This window comes from Gordionus sp. m RMFG-2023, chromosome 5 (genome assembly GCF_954871325.1).
Source record: "Gordionus sp. m RMFG-2023 chromosome 5, tfGorSpeb1-WG-v2, whole genome shotgun sequence".
NCBI lineage: Eukaryota > Metazoa > Nematomorpha > Gordioida > Chordodea > Parachordodidae > Gordionus > Gordionus sp. m RMFG-2023.
The window spans coordinates 13,759,618-13,777,987 of record NC_088779.1 but is presented as its reverse complement, the minus strand read 5'-3'; the positions used below and the strand labels follow the sequence as shown (position 1 = coordinate 13,777,987).

General features: G+C 26.5%; 1 protein-coding gene and 1 long non-coding RNA gene across 2 annotated transcripts; both read right to left on the bottom strand.

The window, feature by feature from the left end:
• Positions 1-289: 289 nt before the first annotated feature.
• On the bottom strand, positions 290-9,021 carry LOC135930190 (beclin-1-like protein A). Its single transcript, XM_065466971.1, has 4 exons — positions 9,008-9,021; positions 4,423-7,405; positions 2,778-2,972; positions 290-522 (listed from the first exon to the last, which is right to left on the bottom strand). Exons 2-4 carry the CDS (start codon positions 7,376-7,378, stop codon positions 290-292), a joined length of 3,384 nt encoding a protein of 1,127 aa, XP_065323043.1. The 5' UTR covers positions 7,379-7,405; positions 9,008-9,021.
• Positions 9,022-13,400: 4,379 nt separating this feature from the next.
• Positions 13,401-14,232, bottom strand: LOC135929732 (uncharacterized). The gene is made up of 3 exons (XR_010572635.1): positions 14,073-14,232; positions 13,522-13,543; positions 13,401-13,479 (listed from the first exon to the last, which is right to left on the bottom strand). It is a non-coding gene; the product is annotated as an uncharacterized LOC135929732 (long non-coding RNA).
• Positions 14,233-18,370: the final 4,138 nt, after the last annotated feature.

The following is an 18,370-nucleotide window of genomic DNA, read 5'->3' as shown; positions in this document are numbered from 1 at the left end:
CTAATATGTAGCAACCAGCTAAATTTAATAAAAAATATTATTTTCAGTTTTTATTTTATGTAATTAATAATATATAAAACAACTTGTATTCATTTGTATTAGCGTTTTCAGTGTTATCGAAACCTCGATTTAGCCAAATTAAAGGTCTTTTGACCAAACCTCGTGACTTATGTAATATATTTTTACTCTAAAATCTTAATTTCGCCTTTTTAGAAATCGGTTAAATTCTAGACTTCCAATAATACTATAAAGTATTTTTTATAAAAATTATTTGTAAAAAATATATTTGTCATACTATAATTTTTGAATCGATGGTATAATAAAAGTTATCGAGATTTGGATTTAAAATATGTTCGTGTAATATATATTTCGGCATACATTTAACTTCAATAAAAAGTTTCATCGAATCTTTTCTTAATTGAAATATGGTTGAATCTTTTAAAGTTGATGTGAGTGGTTGTTCACAGATTACTATCCAATCCTGCAAAGCTTGATTCAATCTTTCATTATGAATGGTATTGACTAAAAAGACAATATTATAATTATATAACGACAAATAAACAAAAATACATCATTTTAAGACCTTTAATTATGAGTTTTACACTTAATAGCAACTATACCGTCAACCCTTATCATAAGTTTAAAAACAGGTTTCTAATTCGAGGCAAATGAGACAATAAAAATCAATTTTACGATAAATTAAAAAAAACTGTAATAAAAGTTAACCTTATCAAATTAAGACCCATTATAGTGCTCGGTGAAAATTCTACTATAAAAAAATGGTTTTTGGACTAACTATTTATTTTAAAAAATATCCATGAATAATTTAAGTGTGCATTTTAAATTTAATACGATGTAAATCTTTTTTTTAAGTTCTAACTAATATATAACAATCTCCACAAGAATCAATACATAGATTTTAAATAATAAAGAGAATGTTTGGTAAATTTAGAAGAAAAAATAAGAATATTTAGTACACATTAAATGAATAAGATAAAATAATAATATCAAGCACGCTTAATAATTTTAACATTCTAATGTAATGTATGACCAAGATTTAATAATAATCCAGTGATTGATTGATTAATGTACCGATTTTAAAATTAAATGAAATAAAATATTCTTACTAATTAAGACATATTAAGAGATTTTAAAACTAATTAAGTTCATCGAAAAAAATAAATTAAAAATCTAATAAAATAACTGTGATGAATTTAGGTATTTTTAAGAATAAATTAATTTGAAATTTTTTTTGAATAATTATATTCACAGAAATCCAAATTTTGAATTTTGTATATAAGAATAATTAAACATTAGAATTATTCTTGGAATAGTTTTTGTTTTTCTATAAATTTTTGACCCATTAGTTGTACTGTATGAACAGGGGTAAATTAATTTTATTATTAAAATTTAAAGTTTTTTTAATGAAAAATAATAAAAATATATGTTAAAAAACGCGTTTTCGACTTTAAATTTAAAAATAAGGAATTTTTTAAATAAAAATATTTTTATATAAAAAAAATCAAAATTTATTTATATTTACTATCCAAGATATATTTATGAAATTTAAAAACATGAATTGATTTTGATCAATTTTAAAAATTTGCATTCAACGCTAATAAAAAAAATTTCCATCACGATAATTGGATAACTAGCTATTGCTAGTGTACCAATTTTTTTTTTAAATATAATTTTGAATACCTTACTATCGCTATTAGATAGAATATTTATAAATTTCCTAATGAGGTCAAATTCCAAGAGGTCAAAATAGGAGTAAAAAAATGGCGAAGGCTAAAAAGGCTAGTCCTTCAATAAATTTTAACTATCATTATAAAAACATTTATCCATTCTTAAAATAAGTTATATAAGACATTTTGCTAAAATATTCATAAATATGCCAATAATTATTGATAGGGGAAGGCTTATATTTATTAAATGAGTAATTTTTGCGAGAATGCCGAAATTTAATTGTTCCCTCCTCTAAAATGATTCATAGAGAGATTTAAAAATTAGAAGGATTATAGCTTATGAAGGACTATAAATACCCAATCCCATCTTTTAAAAAATATAGTTTCAATTTTAAAAATTGAGTAAAATATATCTAATTTGGGCCATGCCACCAAGATTTTAGCTGAACTTAGACAGATACCAAATTTATCAAGTTCTTTACTTTCTAATAGTAGTTAATAGGAATTTAATTTAGACTAACAATGGTCAAACTAGGGAATTTCCCGAATTATCAAGAGCCCAAATTAAACACGTTTTACTATATTTAAATAGAATACTGTTTTTTTACCCATATTATTCTAACAATATTTCCTAACATAGTTATATAAAGATAAAATGTCTTCCTACAATATACGAAATCAAGTTATGTTAATATTTTATTAAATTGTCTCAAATCTATAGGGTAGATATTTTATACACACTGGAATACATTTCTGACAGAGTCAGATTTTTTAAATTTAAACGGGCTAAATAAATATTTTAAATAAAATAGTAAAGTAAATTGTTAAATGCACTTTTTAATATGCAGATCCAATTTTGCAAAAATGTATTTCATTGTGTGTAGAACACTTATCCTGCGAATTTCAGGCAATTTAATCATGAACTTTTGAGTAAAATTTAGTTTATTTATTAAAATTAAACTTAAATTACACGGATTGACTGAAATATTAGTCAGACAAATACATGTTTAAGGATTATTTGATCACTCATATTACTTATAATATATAATTTCTAATATAAAAGAGAATGCTCAGAATTTAAGGCTAAACCTGGGTTAATATATTGATCCACAAATGAATATGGACCCATATCGTATTTAATGAATTTGGCTAAATGCTCCAATATCATATTGATATTGTAAAATGATTGTTGTTTTGTTAATCTGATGAATTTGTGCATATTCTTGACGAGCGATGGGAATATAGCTTGGGCTATTTCTTCAACTTTCATTATCATTTTATTTTCTAATAAATTTGAAAATAGTAACAATGTTGGAAAAGGAATTTTCAATTTAATTTTAACTCTTTCCATATCTTGTTACTTTATCACTTTAAATCTTAAACTTAAGTCTCGTTAATAATAATCGCGATGTCATTCAAGTGATGCGTAATTTAAAAAATACCTATGCTATCGTTTAGCAATAAATGAAGCATCACTTGAATCACGGCTAAGGGGGGGGGCGGGGTTATACTGCATTTTTCTCTTTTAAAACTAATTGTATCATTGGATAGCAGTGTTTTTTTTACTATTTATTAATGACCCTAGGTAAGATGGCAAGTCCTTCAGGGTAAGATGGGAAATATCAAATTTAATTCACATTATTAAAAATTATAAATATTTTTAAAAAATTAATCTTCACAATATGGGTAATTTAGGACATTTGGTACGCTTCATCCATTACTATGGTTATGACTTTTTCCGCACTATTTCCAATTTTTCGTTAATTTTTTAATTAATCGTTTTTCGATTTTAATAAATTTTTCTTATGCAATTTAATTTAATGCTCCTTTACTTGCCTTTTCCCCTCTGAAGTTTAACCACTGTGGTAGTGAGTTAGATTTTAAATGACTATAGAAACCTTTCTAAATAAATTAGAAACCTTTCTAAATAAATTAGAAACCTTAGTCGATCATGTTTAATCCATAGTCTATAGGCAATATGGCATATAAGAAGTATATTTTCCTCAATGCAAAAAATACTTAAAAGAAAAATTGGTGAAAAGGCTAAAAAATTGTTTTTTGATAAATATTATTTAAAAAAAGAATCAAATTTGAAACTATTAACCCTAAAGATAAAAAATTATTGCCGTTTGCCCTTTTATCCCACCCACCGGAGAGCCCCGGTCTCCCTTACTATATATACTATAAACGAGACCATAGAGTAATATAATTTATTAAAAAAGTGTTTTATAGGAAAAACGTCTTTAAAGTCCTGTGAGCTGATTTGACATCATCAACTAAGATGTTATTTTATAACCGAAAGCTTAATGATTAATTTGACATTACAATATAATTATATAATAATTTCAATCGTATTTTATTAATTCTCAGGCTAAAATAGGCTATGCTTGTATTTTAATATGTTTTACTATATCCTCAAAGGTTCTATTTCTTTTAGTTTTTATGATATACCTGCTATTACCTGTTGATTGTACTTATAATCTGACAATATTTATTAATGCTAGCATTTTTATTCTAAAAAACATAATTTTTGTTTTTTGGCGCCCATAGATGCCATATAGAATCATTAATTTTTTTAAAATATAAAATTTAAACATAAATTTTCCATTAAATGGGTGTATAAATAATGAATTTATTTTAAAAAAAAATTTTCTTTCCTTATTAAAAAAAGTTGGACTTTAAAGAGTTAAAGTATTTTATATTCTTCTAATAAATATTTTTAAAAAAAACTAACCTTCGACTCCTAGCAATTTTTTTTGAGCATGTGTGTTGGAAGATGATACATTGATGACCATCGATTGTCTGTTGGATAAAGAATTAAGAGATTCTTTGCTTACACGATCAAAGTTATTAAATGCTTCTTCCGCAGAGGTTATCAAACGAGCCCGTCTCCTTTTCACCTTTAATTCATAATCTTCTTCGTCGTAAAATCGTTTATTATGGCATATGGGGGATGAAATTTTTTTATCCCTTTTGAACAATATCTTTTCTTTCGAAGTAGTTTGTTCACATAATTTATCATCATTTAAACGTGATTTACCTAAATTTTTATTATTATTTTTAACTGTGCAGTGATTTACATTATGAATATATTGTCTGGAATTGTTGATATCATGACAATTAATCCGACTATTTAGATTATAAACTGATTGGGGATTATTATTTTCATAGAGGTCACATTTTATGGCATCTTTAGAATGACTATCGATTATAGGATTCAAACATTTGTTACGGCTATTTAAGGTTTCAAAGTCAAAATATTTTTGATGATGTTTGATTTCTGATGGTAAAATTTCTGAAGCTGAACCTTTACTATTTAGGTAACTTTTAGAAATATATTTTTCATGAACTTTTTTATTGTCATTATTTCTTATGAGGTCCTTTCGCAAGTCAATATTTATTTTCCTAATATTATTCTGGTTTTCTAGAGTGACGTTCTTTATTTCCTCATTTATTTTATTGGTCATTAATTTGGTATTGTCGGAATATCGGTAAGGATCATGATAGGGGTAATCTTTGTGATAAAAATCGAGTAATAACATAGCGGCCTTTTGTATACTACACGATGGTAAATGATAAATTTTTGATATTCCATCAAAGGCGCGGGTGCATTTAGCGGAGAACATTATATTATCATGGTCCCAAGTTTCGCTATTAAAGATTATGAGTATTGAAAAGAGAACGTATATCAAAATTAAACAATTCGTAAAAGAATCCGAATATTTAACTATATCGTCAAATTTATAATATGCATCGTTATCGTATTCCTCCGTGATGTTATTTATTTGATGTTGATGGTCTATGATGCTTGGATATTCTGATAGAATTGGTAGCAATATTTTGGTGGCAAAGAATACCCAGTAAAAAGTTATGTAACATACCAAAACCAATAATAAACTTAATCTAATGTAACTTAATGATGACCTATACGGTAAAATAAACCTATTGTTTGCATTTTGAGAAGGAGCAAAGTGGAATATATAAATAAATTTATTTAGTAAATTTGGTTTGTCATGATTGTCCACAGTATTTTTTGCGTTTAATTGTGAGTTTTTAAGGCACGAATATTTTGAATTAATCTTCCATGTCAAAAAAACGATTATTATAATTTTAACCAGTAAAAAGGTTAATTCGCCTTGGCATGATACATTACATTGACTAAAGAGAGATGCACACATCCGCGATTTCCAGAGTTTAAATTTTGAATACGAACAAACATGATAGTGATCCATAATTAAATACTTGGTATTTATCGGTGGTAGATGACGTTGGTTGCTAAATATTTCCTGATTATCTCGTGGCTCAATATAAAAAGTATTTATACCATCATTATTTTCGTGATTTGTAACGTATTCCATGTGCCTACGTTTATTATTAATTTTATTGTGGAATTTTCTCCGCATATATTTATTTCTATAATTTTTTCGAATATAGGTATCAATATTTTTCCTCAATTTTTCAATCCTTCGGAGACTGGTATTAGAAGACTTATCATCCAATTTATTATCATTTTTACTAATTGTTTGATTAGAATTGGATGCCCTACTTGTCTTAAATTTTGTTTCATTCAATAAATTAGTCCAATTTAGGGCGTCGGATGATATTGTAACATTTGAAACACCAATCATATTATTAATTCTTATGTAAGATAACGTAGACGGTACGGCAATAAACATTATGGGCGATATCAAGGAAAACACGATTATAATTAGGCAGCAAATTTTGAGGGATATTATTTTCATGTAAAACAAAAATTTAAGGAAAATAGGCGTTCTATCGATTTCTTTAAAATTATGTTGCGTCGATACCGGCCACGTATCCAAGTATTCAAAAATCCACTTTTCCTTGCAGTTACTTTTTCCGATTTCATTGTTGGGAAAAATTTTATGCGCTGTCTTGGATCGCCATTTTGAAATATTATCCGCAACATTTGTCTCCTCTTCACCGTACCAATTCTCCAAGTTACAATAACTGGTGTTGGCTGTGATACACGTGTTGTTATCCACCCATTGTGATTTGTAAGAATATTCAGGGTTATAGCTATTGTCATTATTATTATATTTTTTACCAAAGCCATTTAGATCTTTTATAAGATTCGACTTTATCAGACTGTTGCGCGGGCTTTGATTAACCTCATCCACAATTATATGATTTCTTTCTTCGCTAATTTTCTTATTCTTATTAATGTGCACATAATTCTCTGATAAATAGTCTTTGGAAAGATTATTTTTATGGTTTAATATTATAGCACGTCGTTCTTGGTAATCCCTATTATTCTTATCCTTATCATTACTATTATCATTATCTATAATATATATATCTGATCCATACTTATTATAATGATGATCTATGTTAAATTTATTGGTATTATTATCATTTTCATTAGAACATTTTGATCTCGAAGGTTTTGACTTGGCTTTGTTAAAACGAGGGTATTCATTATCAACGGGGGACAATATAATCGAACCATTGTTTTCTCTAAAATCTGTATTTCTTGTATGGTTGGTTGTTTTGTTTGAATTTTTACTTTCCTTACCATAATTTTTACATGGTAGAGATAGCAATGGTTCTTCAGCTAAACTCTGACTCTTTTTAGAATATTCTTTAACTTTATTATTTACTAGATGATTATGATTCGAATATAATTTGGATTGTAGTAAGCGGTGATTATCATTGTAATTGCTTTTCATAATTGATGTACAGCTACTTTTTTTTACCTAAGATTTAACGACGTAGAGCAAACGATAAAAATAACGAATTTACCACGTGAGGTATTTGGTTTTTTTAAAATGAGGAATAATTTTTAGATAATTTATATATTTTGTTTATGAATATTTAAATAATTCAAATTAAAATCTTTTAATTTGCATAACAAACATAATTTTTAACAATATTCAAATTTTAACGTTTAAAATTCTTTTAAATATAATATGCAATAGATTATCATAGAAATTTTTTTAAAAATAGAAAATGATTACATTAGCCATACATAAATATGATTAACTAAACTTTATTTTGCTCATGTAAAAACAAGATTATCTCTGGAGTTACTTTATAATCTATTAACAAAAATATTATCGATTTATAATAACATAGACATACTAAAAAAAAGATAACTTCTTTAGAATGCCGCAATGGATCTTTAATACATATATATAATTATATGGGAATAGTTGGAAAATTTTTTAAGTATTACAAAGTTCTTTAAAAAATATAAAATTGTAAGATTATACTTCTATTGTGAATGATAAACCAGGATTGAAAGCAGCTGGGAAATTAAATATTTTAAATAATTATTTTCAAAAATATGAATTACCTTATTCGCATAAAAAAAAAGTGAATAATATGCTAAATTAAAACCAAACTTTCATTCTTGTGTTCAAATCAAACAGACTCTCTTGATAAATATGAAAAATATTTTATTAAACAATTTATCAAATTGATTATTTGATTTTTTTTAAATTTATATCTTATGCCAAGTCTTTTTAGAATAATGACTTATGGACCTCCCCTGAGGATTTAGAATCTTTCAATTTTATATCATTTACTGAGCGTGAATTTTAATCTGAAATATCGAATTTTCGGAAATGAATCCCAGCATATAGAGCACTTACCCTTGATTTGAATTTCAGGAAATTTTACCATAAACTATTAAAAGAATTTACTATATAAAGTGAAATTGTCTTAAGATTAACCACATACATTATTACTATTTCAATTTGCTAATATAAAAAAAAACGTTACTTAAATTTCAATGAAGATTTTTGTAAGTTCTAAAAAGTTAAATAGCGTTTGAATTAGTTAAATAATATATTTAAATTTTATGGACTTAACTATATATTCATTAAATATAAGTTAAAACAAAAAAAATTAAATGTATACATAAACAAAAGATCTAATAGGCTACATGGAGTCATGAAGATAAGAATCTGAACCAATGTTCTGACGAATATTAAATTACAAAAATAAATCATTTTAATTATTTTTTTTTAAATTTAAGTGATAATTATATACCCAATAAAAATATTTTATAAGACTAAAAGGTAAATACTTCAATATATTTATCAATCAGACGAAAAGACGCCCACAAAGAGACCTCGAACAAGTATACTCCAATCTGATCTATTTATCTTAAATTATGTTACCTCAAATATAGAAATTCAGAAAATTAAAATCTCTTTTAGTTAACTAAATATTTTCTTAAAATTCAAATATTTTTAGTTCTGAATCTTTTTTTCAAATTATTAAAAATTTCTTGTAAATGTTAGTAATTTTAAATATAGGATAGATAATATATTTAATTTGCAGCAATATAATACTTTTTACGGAATATTTCAGGTAACATCTTAAAAGAAATAACAATATGGCTAGATATGTTATCAGATAATGTAATTAAATTATTTGAACAACTGATTCATTTATACATAATATAAAAACGCAAATCAAATAAAATGTCAAGTTGATTTTGTTATTTTTATAAGGTTATACAAATTAAATAATTTATAAGGTTGAGTGGGTAGTAAATATAATTAAATAAATAAATAATATCAATTCGATGACCGTTATTTAAAATTTATCGATTTTTATTTTAAAAAAAATAAAATAATAAATAATAAAATAAGTATTTAATGTCACAAAAAGCGTCTAATAAAATTGTTATTCTTTCAACTTCTAATAATAGAGTTTTTTAATTTTATGTTATATTTTATTGGATTCAATTTATATTATGAATATAACTTAAAAGATAGAAAAATAGTTGATTAGTTTGGTGGGCTTGCCATGACGCATTAGAAATAAGATTTAAAAAGATAGGGAGAAGTAGATGAACGAAATACCATAATTTAACCAAAATTCTTATTTTATTTAAAAAAATAAATAAATTCTAAAATACGAATAAAACCACAAAACCATATGCTTGTTTAAAATAAATATGTTAATAAAACTTTGCGATTTATAAAGAATATTAAAAAAAATATTACAATGGTGCGTTTAAAATTTTAATCCCGGATGCCACAAAAATATAGGGTTTTTATTAGATTTAAAATGAATGGAATTTAAAAAATATATTGTGTGAATGCCCTTATCATATATACATTTGTTATTCAAACCATTATGTATTATTAGAATTCTAAAGGTTAAGACTTAGAGGTGATCCCCATTAGAGATCTGCAAAGTTAGGCCGGGCCTCTATTTAAGATATTCGGGCCGGGCCGGACCTAATATTTTTAAAAAAAATTCGGGTCGGGTCGGACCTTGTAAATTTTATTAAATATATCTAAATTTATCAATTTTATATTGAATTTTTTATGTAAAATAAAAAATTTTGATTTAATTTATTGACTAAACGCTATATAACATATGTCTTTTATTTTAAGTAATTATAAAAATTAATTTCTATATTTATATAAATTCAGGCCTGGCCGGGCTGGTAAATTTTTTTAAAATAAATTTCGGATTCGGGCCGGGCCGGCAAAACTTTAAAAAAAATTTCGGGCCAGGCCGGGCTTGAAAAATTAGGCCCGATGCAGATCACATCCCCATCCCTATGTTGTCCTTACGTATATTAGTGTGTATGGATAAAAAAAAACCACTAGATAGATTTGGACCTCTATTTACTAAATCTCGAGGTTTACATAATAATATTTTGGTTAAAACCTTAATCAGGTCGTTTCTAAAAATCGACACGAATCGGGCTGTTTAACAACACTAATCCTAAAGCTTTAATAATTTCTATAAATCTTATGATTTTTTTTAAATGGCTTTAGCTGATAAAGTGTCTCCATATTCTAGACAATTAAGGAATTCTCACATTTTATAAAACAAATATGTGTGATTTTTGTCAAATTACAATTGCATCAATCTTAATTTAAATTTCTAATCATAAATTACAAATTTGTCAAAGGCCTTTGAATGCGGAATTGATAATATATAATTAGATGTGGCATTTGATGCGGAATTGATAATATAAATTACATAATTTTTTGGGGCCGAGGCCTGATTAGATTAAAACAATTAGACCTATCTCTTTATTTTTACCTACTTCTAATCTCGTACCCTCCCTTTTACCTGAACTTCAGTTCCTATGCCCCCCCCCCACCCTCACCTCGCCCAAAAAATTTGCAACTAACCTTTATTAGCTATAATTTTCCCCCCTCTTTACCTAATATTTACCCTTGATATTTTATTTCTTCAAGCCCTGCCCGAAATCTTTCTAGAATATTTTTTCTGGCTCGCCCCGGATTTTTAGGCTGGAATTTTCAAACTTTCATTATTTTAAATAATTTTGTCTATAATTTGAAATTGTTTCATAAGTTAAATGATGAGGATATGAGCAGTAAATGAATATTAAACTAACTATTATATAATTTTCTAAGATCTTCTAACGGATTAATTAAAATAATTTAAATTTATTTTTTAAAAGCCGGTTCATTGGCCGAATTTTTAATTTTTTTAAAATTTTTAAGACCAGCTTGGATTTTATATAATTTTTGCCTGGCTGTCCAGTCTGCTGGTCTCTCACCTGTATCATATTATTAAATAAGCGATTCCTTGATCCGGATACGTCAAATTAAGAATGATAAACCCCCATAAGATATATCACTGCACCTTCTTCCTAATTTACCTTGGTTACTGGTTGGAGACAAGACCTATGCACCATCATTAATAACAGCAATATATTTAATACATATGAAACAAATGTAATTTTTTATTGGTTTACTTTTCTTCCAATATTATTGGATTATTTTTTGCCCAATGATATATCCGCTTACGTTATATGTGGTAATTTTTTTTAATTGGGTTAATTTTCTTTCAATTTAATTGGATCCCTTTTTTTAAATTTTGCTTAAGAACAAACTCAAAATCCCATCAGTTTAATATTTTATATCATTTTTATAAAAAAAATTAAGAAACATTTTATTAAAAAATTTCAATAATCTGTCAGCAGCTGTCAGATATTTTCCAGCACACTTTCATTTTTTGAGTGTCTATTTCTACTCTAATTTGAAATCTTTATTTAAAAATTTTTAAATATATACATGTCGTAATTTTTAAAGGGATCAGAACTATCCGGGATCTTCAGGGGTTTTAAAGGGATAACTAAAAAATTAGGGTTTTATTTTAAGTTAAAGAATGATAATACGGTATTATCACGTTTTAATCGTGATAAATAGGAATATTATTTTAAAAAGCGTTTTATGCGCGTTTCGTTTCCTCTTTTAATTTTATTTATTTATTAATTTTTAATGTTCTTTTTGGCCTTATGAAATAAGAATGTCTAATATAGAGCTCCGTGAAGTTGGCCGAACGATTGGAAGCACTAACGATGAATCATATGTCATTTTTTGTGCTTCGTTAGTGCTTGTTAGTGCTTCAATCCGTATAGTAGCCGAATTTAAGGAAAAAAAGTTATAGGCAAAAATAAAAATTTGTGCCAACTTCACGCTTAAAAGTCGATTGGAAGCACTAACGATGAAATTTATATCATTCTTTAGTGCTTCGTTAGTAGAGGTTAGTGCTATCAATCCAGTTTTGTAGCCGAATTTAAGAATAAAAAGTTATTAGCAAAAAAAAACAAAAATAAACAAATAATGGCGAAACAAAAACTATAGGAGTACTAAACATCCGGTTTTTGCCATTATTTAGTGCTTAATTAGTGTATTTAAATTTTGTTATTAATTTATTTAACCGCCTTATAAAAAAATGTTATAAGCTAAATAAAAACTATGACGTCCACGATTTAGGCGTGAAGTTGGCCGAACTTTTGGAAGCACTAACGATGAAACTTATATCATTCTTTAGTGCTTCGTTAGTAGAGGTTAGTGCTTCAATCAGTTCCGTAGCCGAATTTAAGAATAAAAAGTTATTCACGAAAAAAACAAAAATAAACAAATAATGGCGACGTGCCAAAACAAAAACTATAGGAGTACTATACATCCGGTTTTCACCATTATTTAGTGCTTAATTAGTGTATTTAAATTACGTTATTAATTTACTTAACCGTCATATGAAAAGATTGTAAAATGCTGAAGAAATTTTTAGAGGTCAAATTTTGGCTAGAAAATTATGAAAGCACTAACGATGAAACATATATTTAGATCTCATTATTATCAATATAATTATGCAGGAATTCTGATAGTTACCCTGATTCAATATAGCATATCAATAATTCAAATTTTCTGACACCTCTTTAGAATCTTAAGAAAAGAATCTATCAAATTGATTATGTTTCTATAGATAGATATGAATAATTGTATTCAAACTCTTCTCTAGAAATTATCAAAACAACTAAAGAAGTTAATAAAAATGCAAGTCCAACTCCACTTAGTGGTCGAAAATATAATCCTCAAGCGTTATATCTTTTTATTTTAAAACTGTTACTCGATAATATAAATAGATTGTAGAATATGAGTGTTATATTTTTATTCGAATATTATAACTACATATTGATGGAAGAATAAAGAAGGAAAAAATTATAAAAAATGTATGATATAATTTTCAACGAATAAAACAGCAATTAGCGAAAATAAGCATATAATCAATAAAACATTCTATATAACAAATATAAACAAATACGAATATAATGGAAATATAGTTTAAAAAACCTTTATGGCATAGTTATAAATAATATTTAATTTTTTAATACATATAATGCAATATAATTTTATTTGAATTGTATAGGATAATTTTCAATTCACAATTTCTGTTGTCACAAATGCCATAATTTATTTAGGGGTCGTGTATAATCATTTGATTTGATAAGCTCCTCCCAAGATAAAAACATTCTTCAATCCTAAAATCATATATATTATTCATTTGATATTTTAAAATATACCTTATTCTATAGGATTAGGAAACTTCAGCAAATACCATATAATATATAAGATCGGAGAAAATATCATATATTTTCTAATTTAATAATTCCAGTACTATATTGAACTTTTACGACAAATTTAATTCTTTCTCTAGCATAATATGGATTTAATTTAAATATATTTTTGCATAGGAAGTGTCAAGGGCTTAATTGTAGAAGCTATGTAACGAAATGTTGAACAATATTAATGGTCAAACTTTATTTTTATTTGTATTATGATAACTAATTATAACAGTACTACAGTCAAGAAAGACGGGCGCATTTAATTTTTGCCTACAATTTTTTACCTTTTTATTTATAATTTAAAGCCAAATTAAGTTATTATTGTTAGATGAATACCTATCTTATTTACCCCATTAACTAATCACATTCACTTCCCACCCCGTGAAGGTGGGAGTTGGAATTTAAGGGAGCAAAGAGGGAAAAATAAGATTGACTAAAAAAAGGAAGAAATAAAAAAAAAGAGACAAAGATATGAAAAGAGAACTTTAAAAAAAATTAATATTTTATACTTTACGAATTGATGGTTATACTTTCAAGCAACTCACATTTGTATGCACATTGGGTCTCCTAGAGTTTATAATTGTCAAATTACTTAGAAGCGCAATAAATTGCAGATTCACACATCAAATTTATAAGAGGAATCATAGCGAATCAATGTAAAAATAAATTTCCGACACATTCATCAAATTATATTAAATTTTCAGTAATCATATCGTATCAAAAAAAAGGTACATTTCAGAATCATTCATCAAAATTTTTAATTAAATTGAGGATTCATAGCGAATCAATGTAAAAATACATTTCCGATACATTCATCAAATTTTATTAAATTTTCAGTAATCATATCGTATCAAAAATAAGAACATTTCTGACACATTAATCAAATTTTATTAAATTTTCAGTAATCATATCGTATCAAAATTAAGGTACATTTCAGAATCACTCATCAAATTTTTAATTAAATTGAGAATTCATAGCGAATCAATGTAAAAATACATTTCCGATACATTCATCAATTTATATTAAATTGATGAACCATAGCTAATCAATATAAAAATGCATGTCTGATTCACTCATCATATATTTTAATCCTTTTTCGAAAATTTTCTTTCCTTATATTGTATATAACAAGGCATGACATATCACATCTTCTTGGATGTCATTTCTTTTGCATACCATGGATTTTAAAAGGTCAATATAAACTTCCCAAGTTCCATCTATTCGTTTTGAATAACATATATAATGTCCTATCCCTGTGGACACAGCAGGTGGTATAAAAATAATTGCTGCTCTTAAAAAATATGTTTTAACATCTAGATTTATAAATATCGGGAAATCCTTTAATTTAAACATTTCACATCCTGTTGTTTCAATAATGATTTGTTCATGAAATTCGTACTCATGCACAAGGTTCAAATTCTTGCACGATTTACAAAAGGATTGGGCAGGCAAGGTGTCTTCAATTGCAGCTGCCAAGTTTTGGATACCTGTTGTATTTATAATGTTTATATTAATTGGTATATATAAGCCATTTCTTATATTCTCCGTCTAATAGCACTCATTATTAGTGCATTTAAATTTATCCCTCATACTATATATATTTTTAAAACATTTGTCGATCACATAAAAAATAGTTGCCTCACATGACAAACGATATAAATCATTAGTATTAGTAACTAAAATCTTGGGGAACATTGTCATCGCTAATTCAGCTCTCATTATATATGTTGTTTTATTAATTCCATGTGATATTAAATATTTAATAAAATGCTGAAAAACGTTATTTATTATTTTATCAAAATATGAGAAATATAATTTGCTATCGCAGCAGGCCACCGCCACCCCTTGGGAAAATGCATCAATAGCACATGTATTACCTATTAAAAACTGTTTTGTCCCTATTTTTAAAGGATGTGCCATTGTAAAAAGATTTCCATTTCTTAATAATCCCAATTTAATTTTTTTGCCTTCTATTAAGTGCAAAATTTCAGGACAGTGAGCCCCATAATATGAACGTTTTTTTCTTGCTATAGGTTTATCCGCCAACCCTTTCCAGTTTTCAAGTATTAGATTTTCATTAATTGAATCTTCATCGTCAATCGAAACTTCATTAATTTTAAATTTCTGCATTTTCAAATCAGAGGTCTCTTGTGATTTGATATCTATTTTTTCAATCTTTTCCCCCTTAATTAACTCATTAATTTTAAATTCTGATTGTTGTACGATATCTAAATCACTATTTTCTTCTTTAATTAAATTTGTAATTCTTGCAGCTTCCGCTAGTGTAATCATACCTTTTATTTCTTTGAAATGCTTGCAAAAAAACTTATCCAAACGTAATGGTAATGTTTCAGATTTTAAGGTTCTATTTTTTAAGTTGTTGAAATAACTTTCAACATTAGTCGTAGAGGCAGTAGGTTGCCCATATTTATAATGTGCTTGCATAATGTTAGACCATAAGGGATATGTCCTCAAAAAATTGCATAAATGTATCATAATATCTGGGCAATAAAAATAGTTTTCTTCTTTTACAAATATTGCACTATTAGATTTGGCCCTATTTTTCAAATTTTCTATCCAATGATAGAGATTACTGGTTATATTTAAATTAATTATCTCAATATCATCGACTTCATCATAAATATCAGTTTCCATTTTTTCAAGTCCAGATATAATAAGTTTTAGGTATTTTTTAGCATTTCAACAATTATCGGGACATATTTCAGTCCCACTAAATTCGCTAGTACATGTGATTATTAAAGACTCAATTATCATTTCTGCCTGTTGCATGCAAGGACCCACATTTAATTAACTTAGCCATTGTGCGAATATAAAACTCTCTAAACAAACGGGGTTTTTTATATAAACCCTGCCATCTGCTTATTAATTTAATACAGTGGGCATAATCAACTCTAATATAAATCTTGGGCATGTTTAATTTTTGTCCCATTACTATATTAAATGAATATTCAATATAAGCCTTCAGATCTATAAAATTTGCTAAAGATCTAGCTACGCCGCCTAAAAAGCTAAAGAATGATCGGTTACAACTATTTTGGGGATTTTTGCACCACTTTGTATCCATACATTTAACCAAAGTGAAATGTGATTAATATCGTGGGCCTCAGAGAGCATTTGCACAACAGGTATTTGACCACATTTTAATTTTATTCCGATTACTCCCGCATATAAAAAAATATGGCCTGATTTTTTATTATACGGCCTATTGATTTTTGTAACCAGGGAGCCTGTAGCATCAATTTGAAGTATCGATACATCTGTATCCTGACAATATTTATTATATATACACATTTGATCTGGCAACCAATAATGCATATAAAATTTATCAGATCCTATATTAATAATGGTTGAAATATAGGGTTCGGTATATTTTAAAATATATAGTGTATTAACACCATTATCCATTTTAAGATCAAAATCATTATTATTTTTAAAAGTTTGCTTACACTTTCTTAAAACATTTAAAGAATAAAGTGTAGATGGTTCTACCTCGCCAAATTCCATAGATTGGTTGGCCTTTTCGCCAATTAAAGGCAAAGTCTTTTTCTAATTCATTGCCTATTTCCTTTCTTTTCAAACCACTTAATGGTCTCTTTAAAACAAGAGTATGCATATGTGATTTATAATTAAATATATCGCAAATTAATTTTTTACAAATTTATCTTGTATTGAACTAATTAAATTCAACCTTAATATAGCCTGGCATTGTTTACAATGCGCTCTAATTTTTAAAAAATAAATGGAATTAGAGGGGAAATAATAATTTTTAAACATCCAGGTACAGGGAAGTTTCATCTGACTGGTGATGATTTTCTCAATGATATGAGTCCAGCCAGATCTTAACTTTGCGAAATTATCGTCGCATGGATACATTTGATTCCATTCATCGATTAAAATTACAAGTTCAAATTGTTCTTTCCCTATTTTTTCATCTTCAAATATATCTTCCTCTTCCAACAAGTTATCATTAAATTCATTTTAAACTTTTCTCTGCGAAATTAGAATAGAATTGATCAAAATTTTCCTTACCGTTATCATATATTCATTGATATCTAGAATATCCCAGCAACTGTTTTTATTAGTACGGATATATGTATATATCGACTTCGGTGACATTAATTTCGCAAATGCGTCACTTATCTTAATCCATGTATCCGCTGAAGTTCTATTAATATCCTTTAGAATATCATTTTTAAAAGATAGAAGGGTCATATTTATAAGTTGAAGTGGTACAGTTGCTTGTCTAGGCATCGTAGTTATGTTTGATTTACTAATTATAAGTACATATATACAAAATGAGACAAATTTGTTGCATTAAAAATTATATAAAATAATTTTGAAGACCGAAGATGATAACCAAGATATTGTCTTATTAAATTTAAAAACTGATAGGGGACCAGGAAATGTTTAAACACCTTTCGTTATAACTTGAATAAATTCAATAATATTAAACTAATAAAATTAATAAAACATATTCTGAAACAAGGTTGGCAAACCGGTCAAATAAGGTAAATTGACTAATGTATTTGATCGGTCAAATACCTAACGCGATTCTGCCCCTCAAAGTATAGGCTATTTTAAATAGTTATTATATATTTTATGGAGATAATTATTTAGAAAACATAATTTTAATTTTTTTTTAGCCCAACGTTAACGTACTAAGGGCACGCTGACCAACAATAGGTGATAGTCGATACACCTAATAAAAGAGGGTCTAAATATAATTTTTTTTTAAATATTTTGATTACAGGCTTTAAAGTTTATTCATAATATGTAATAATTTAGT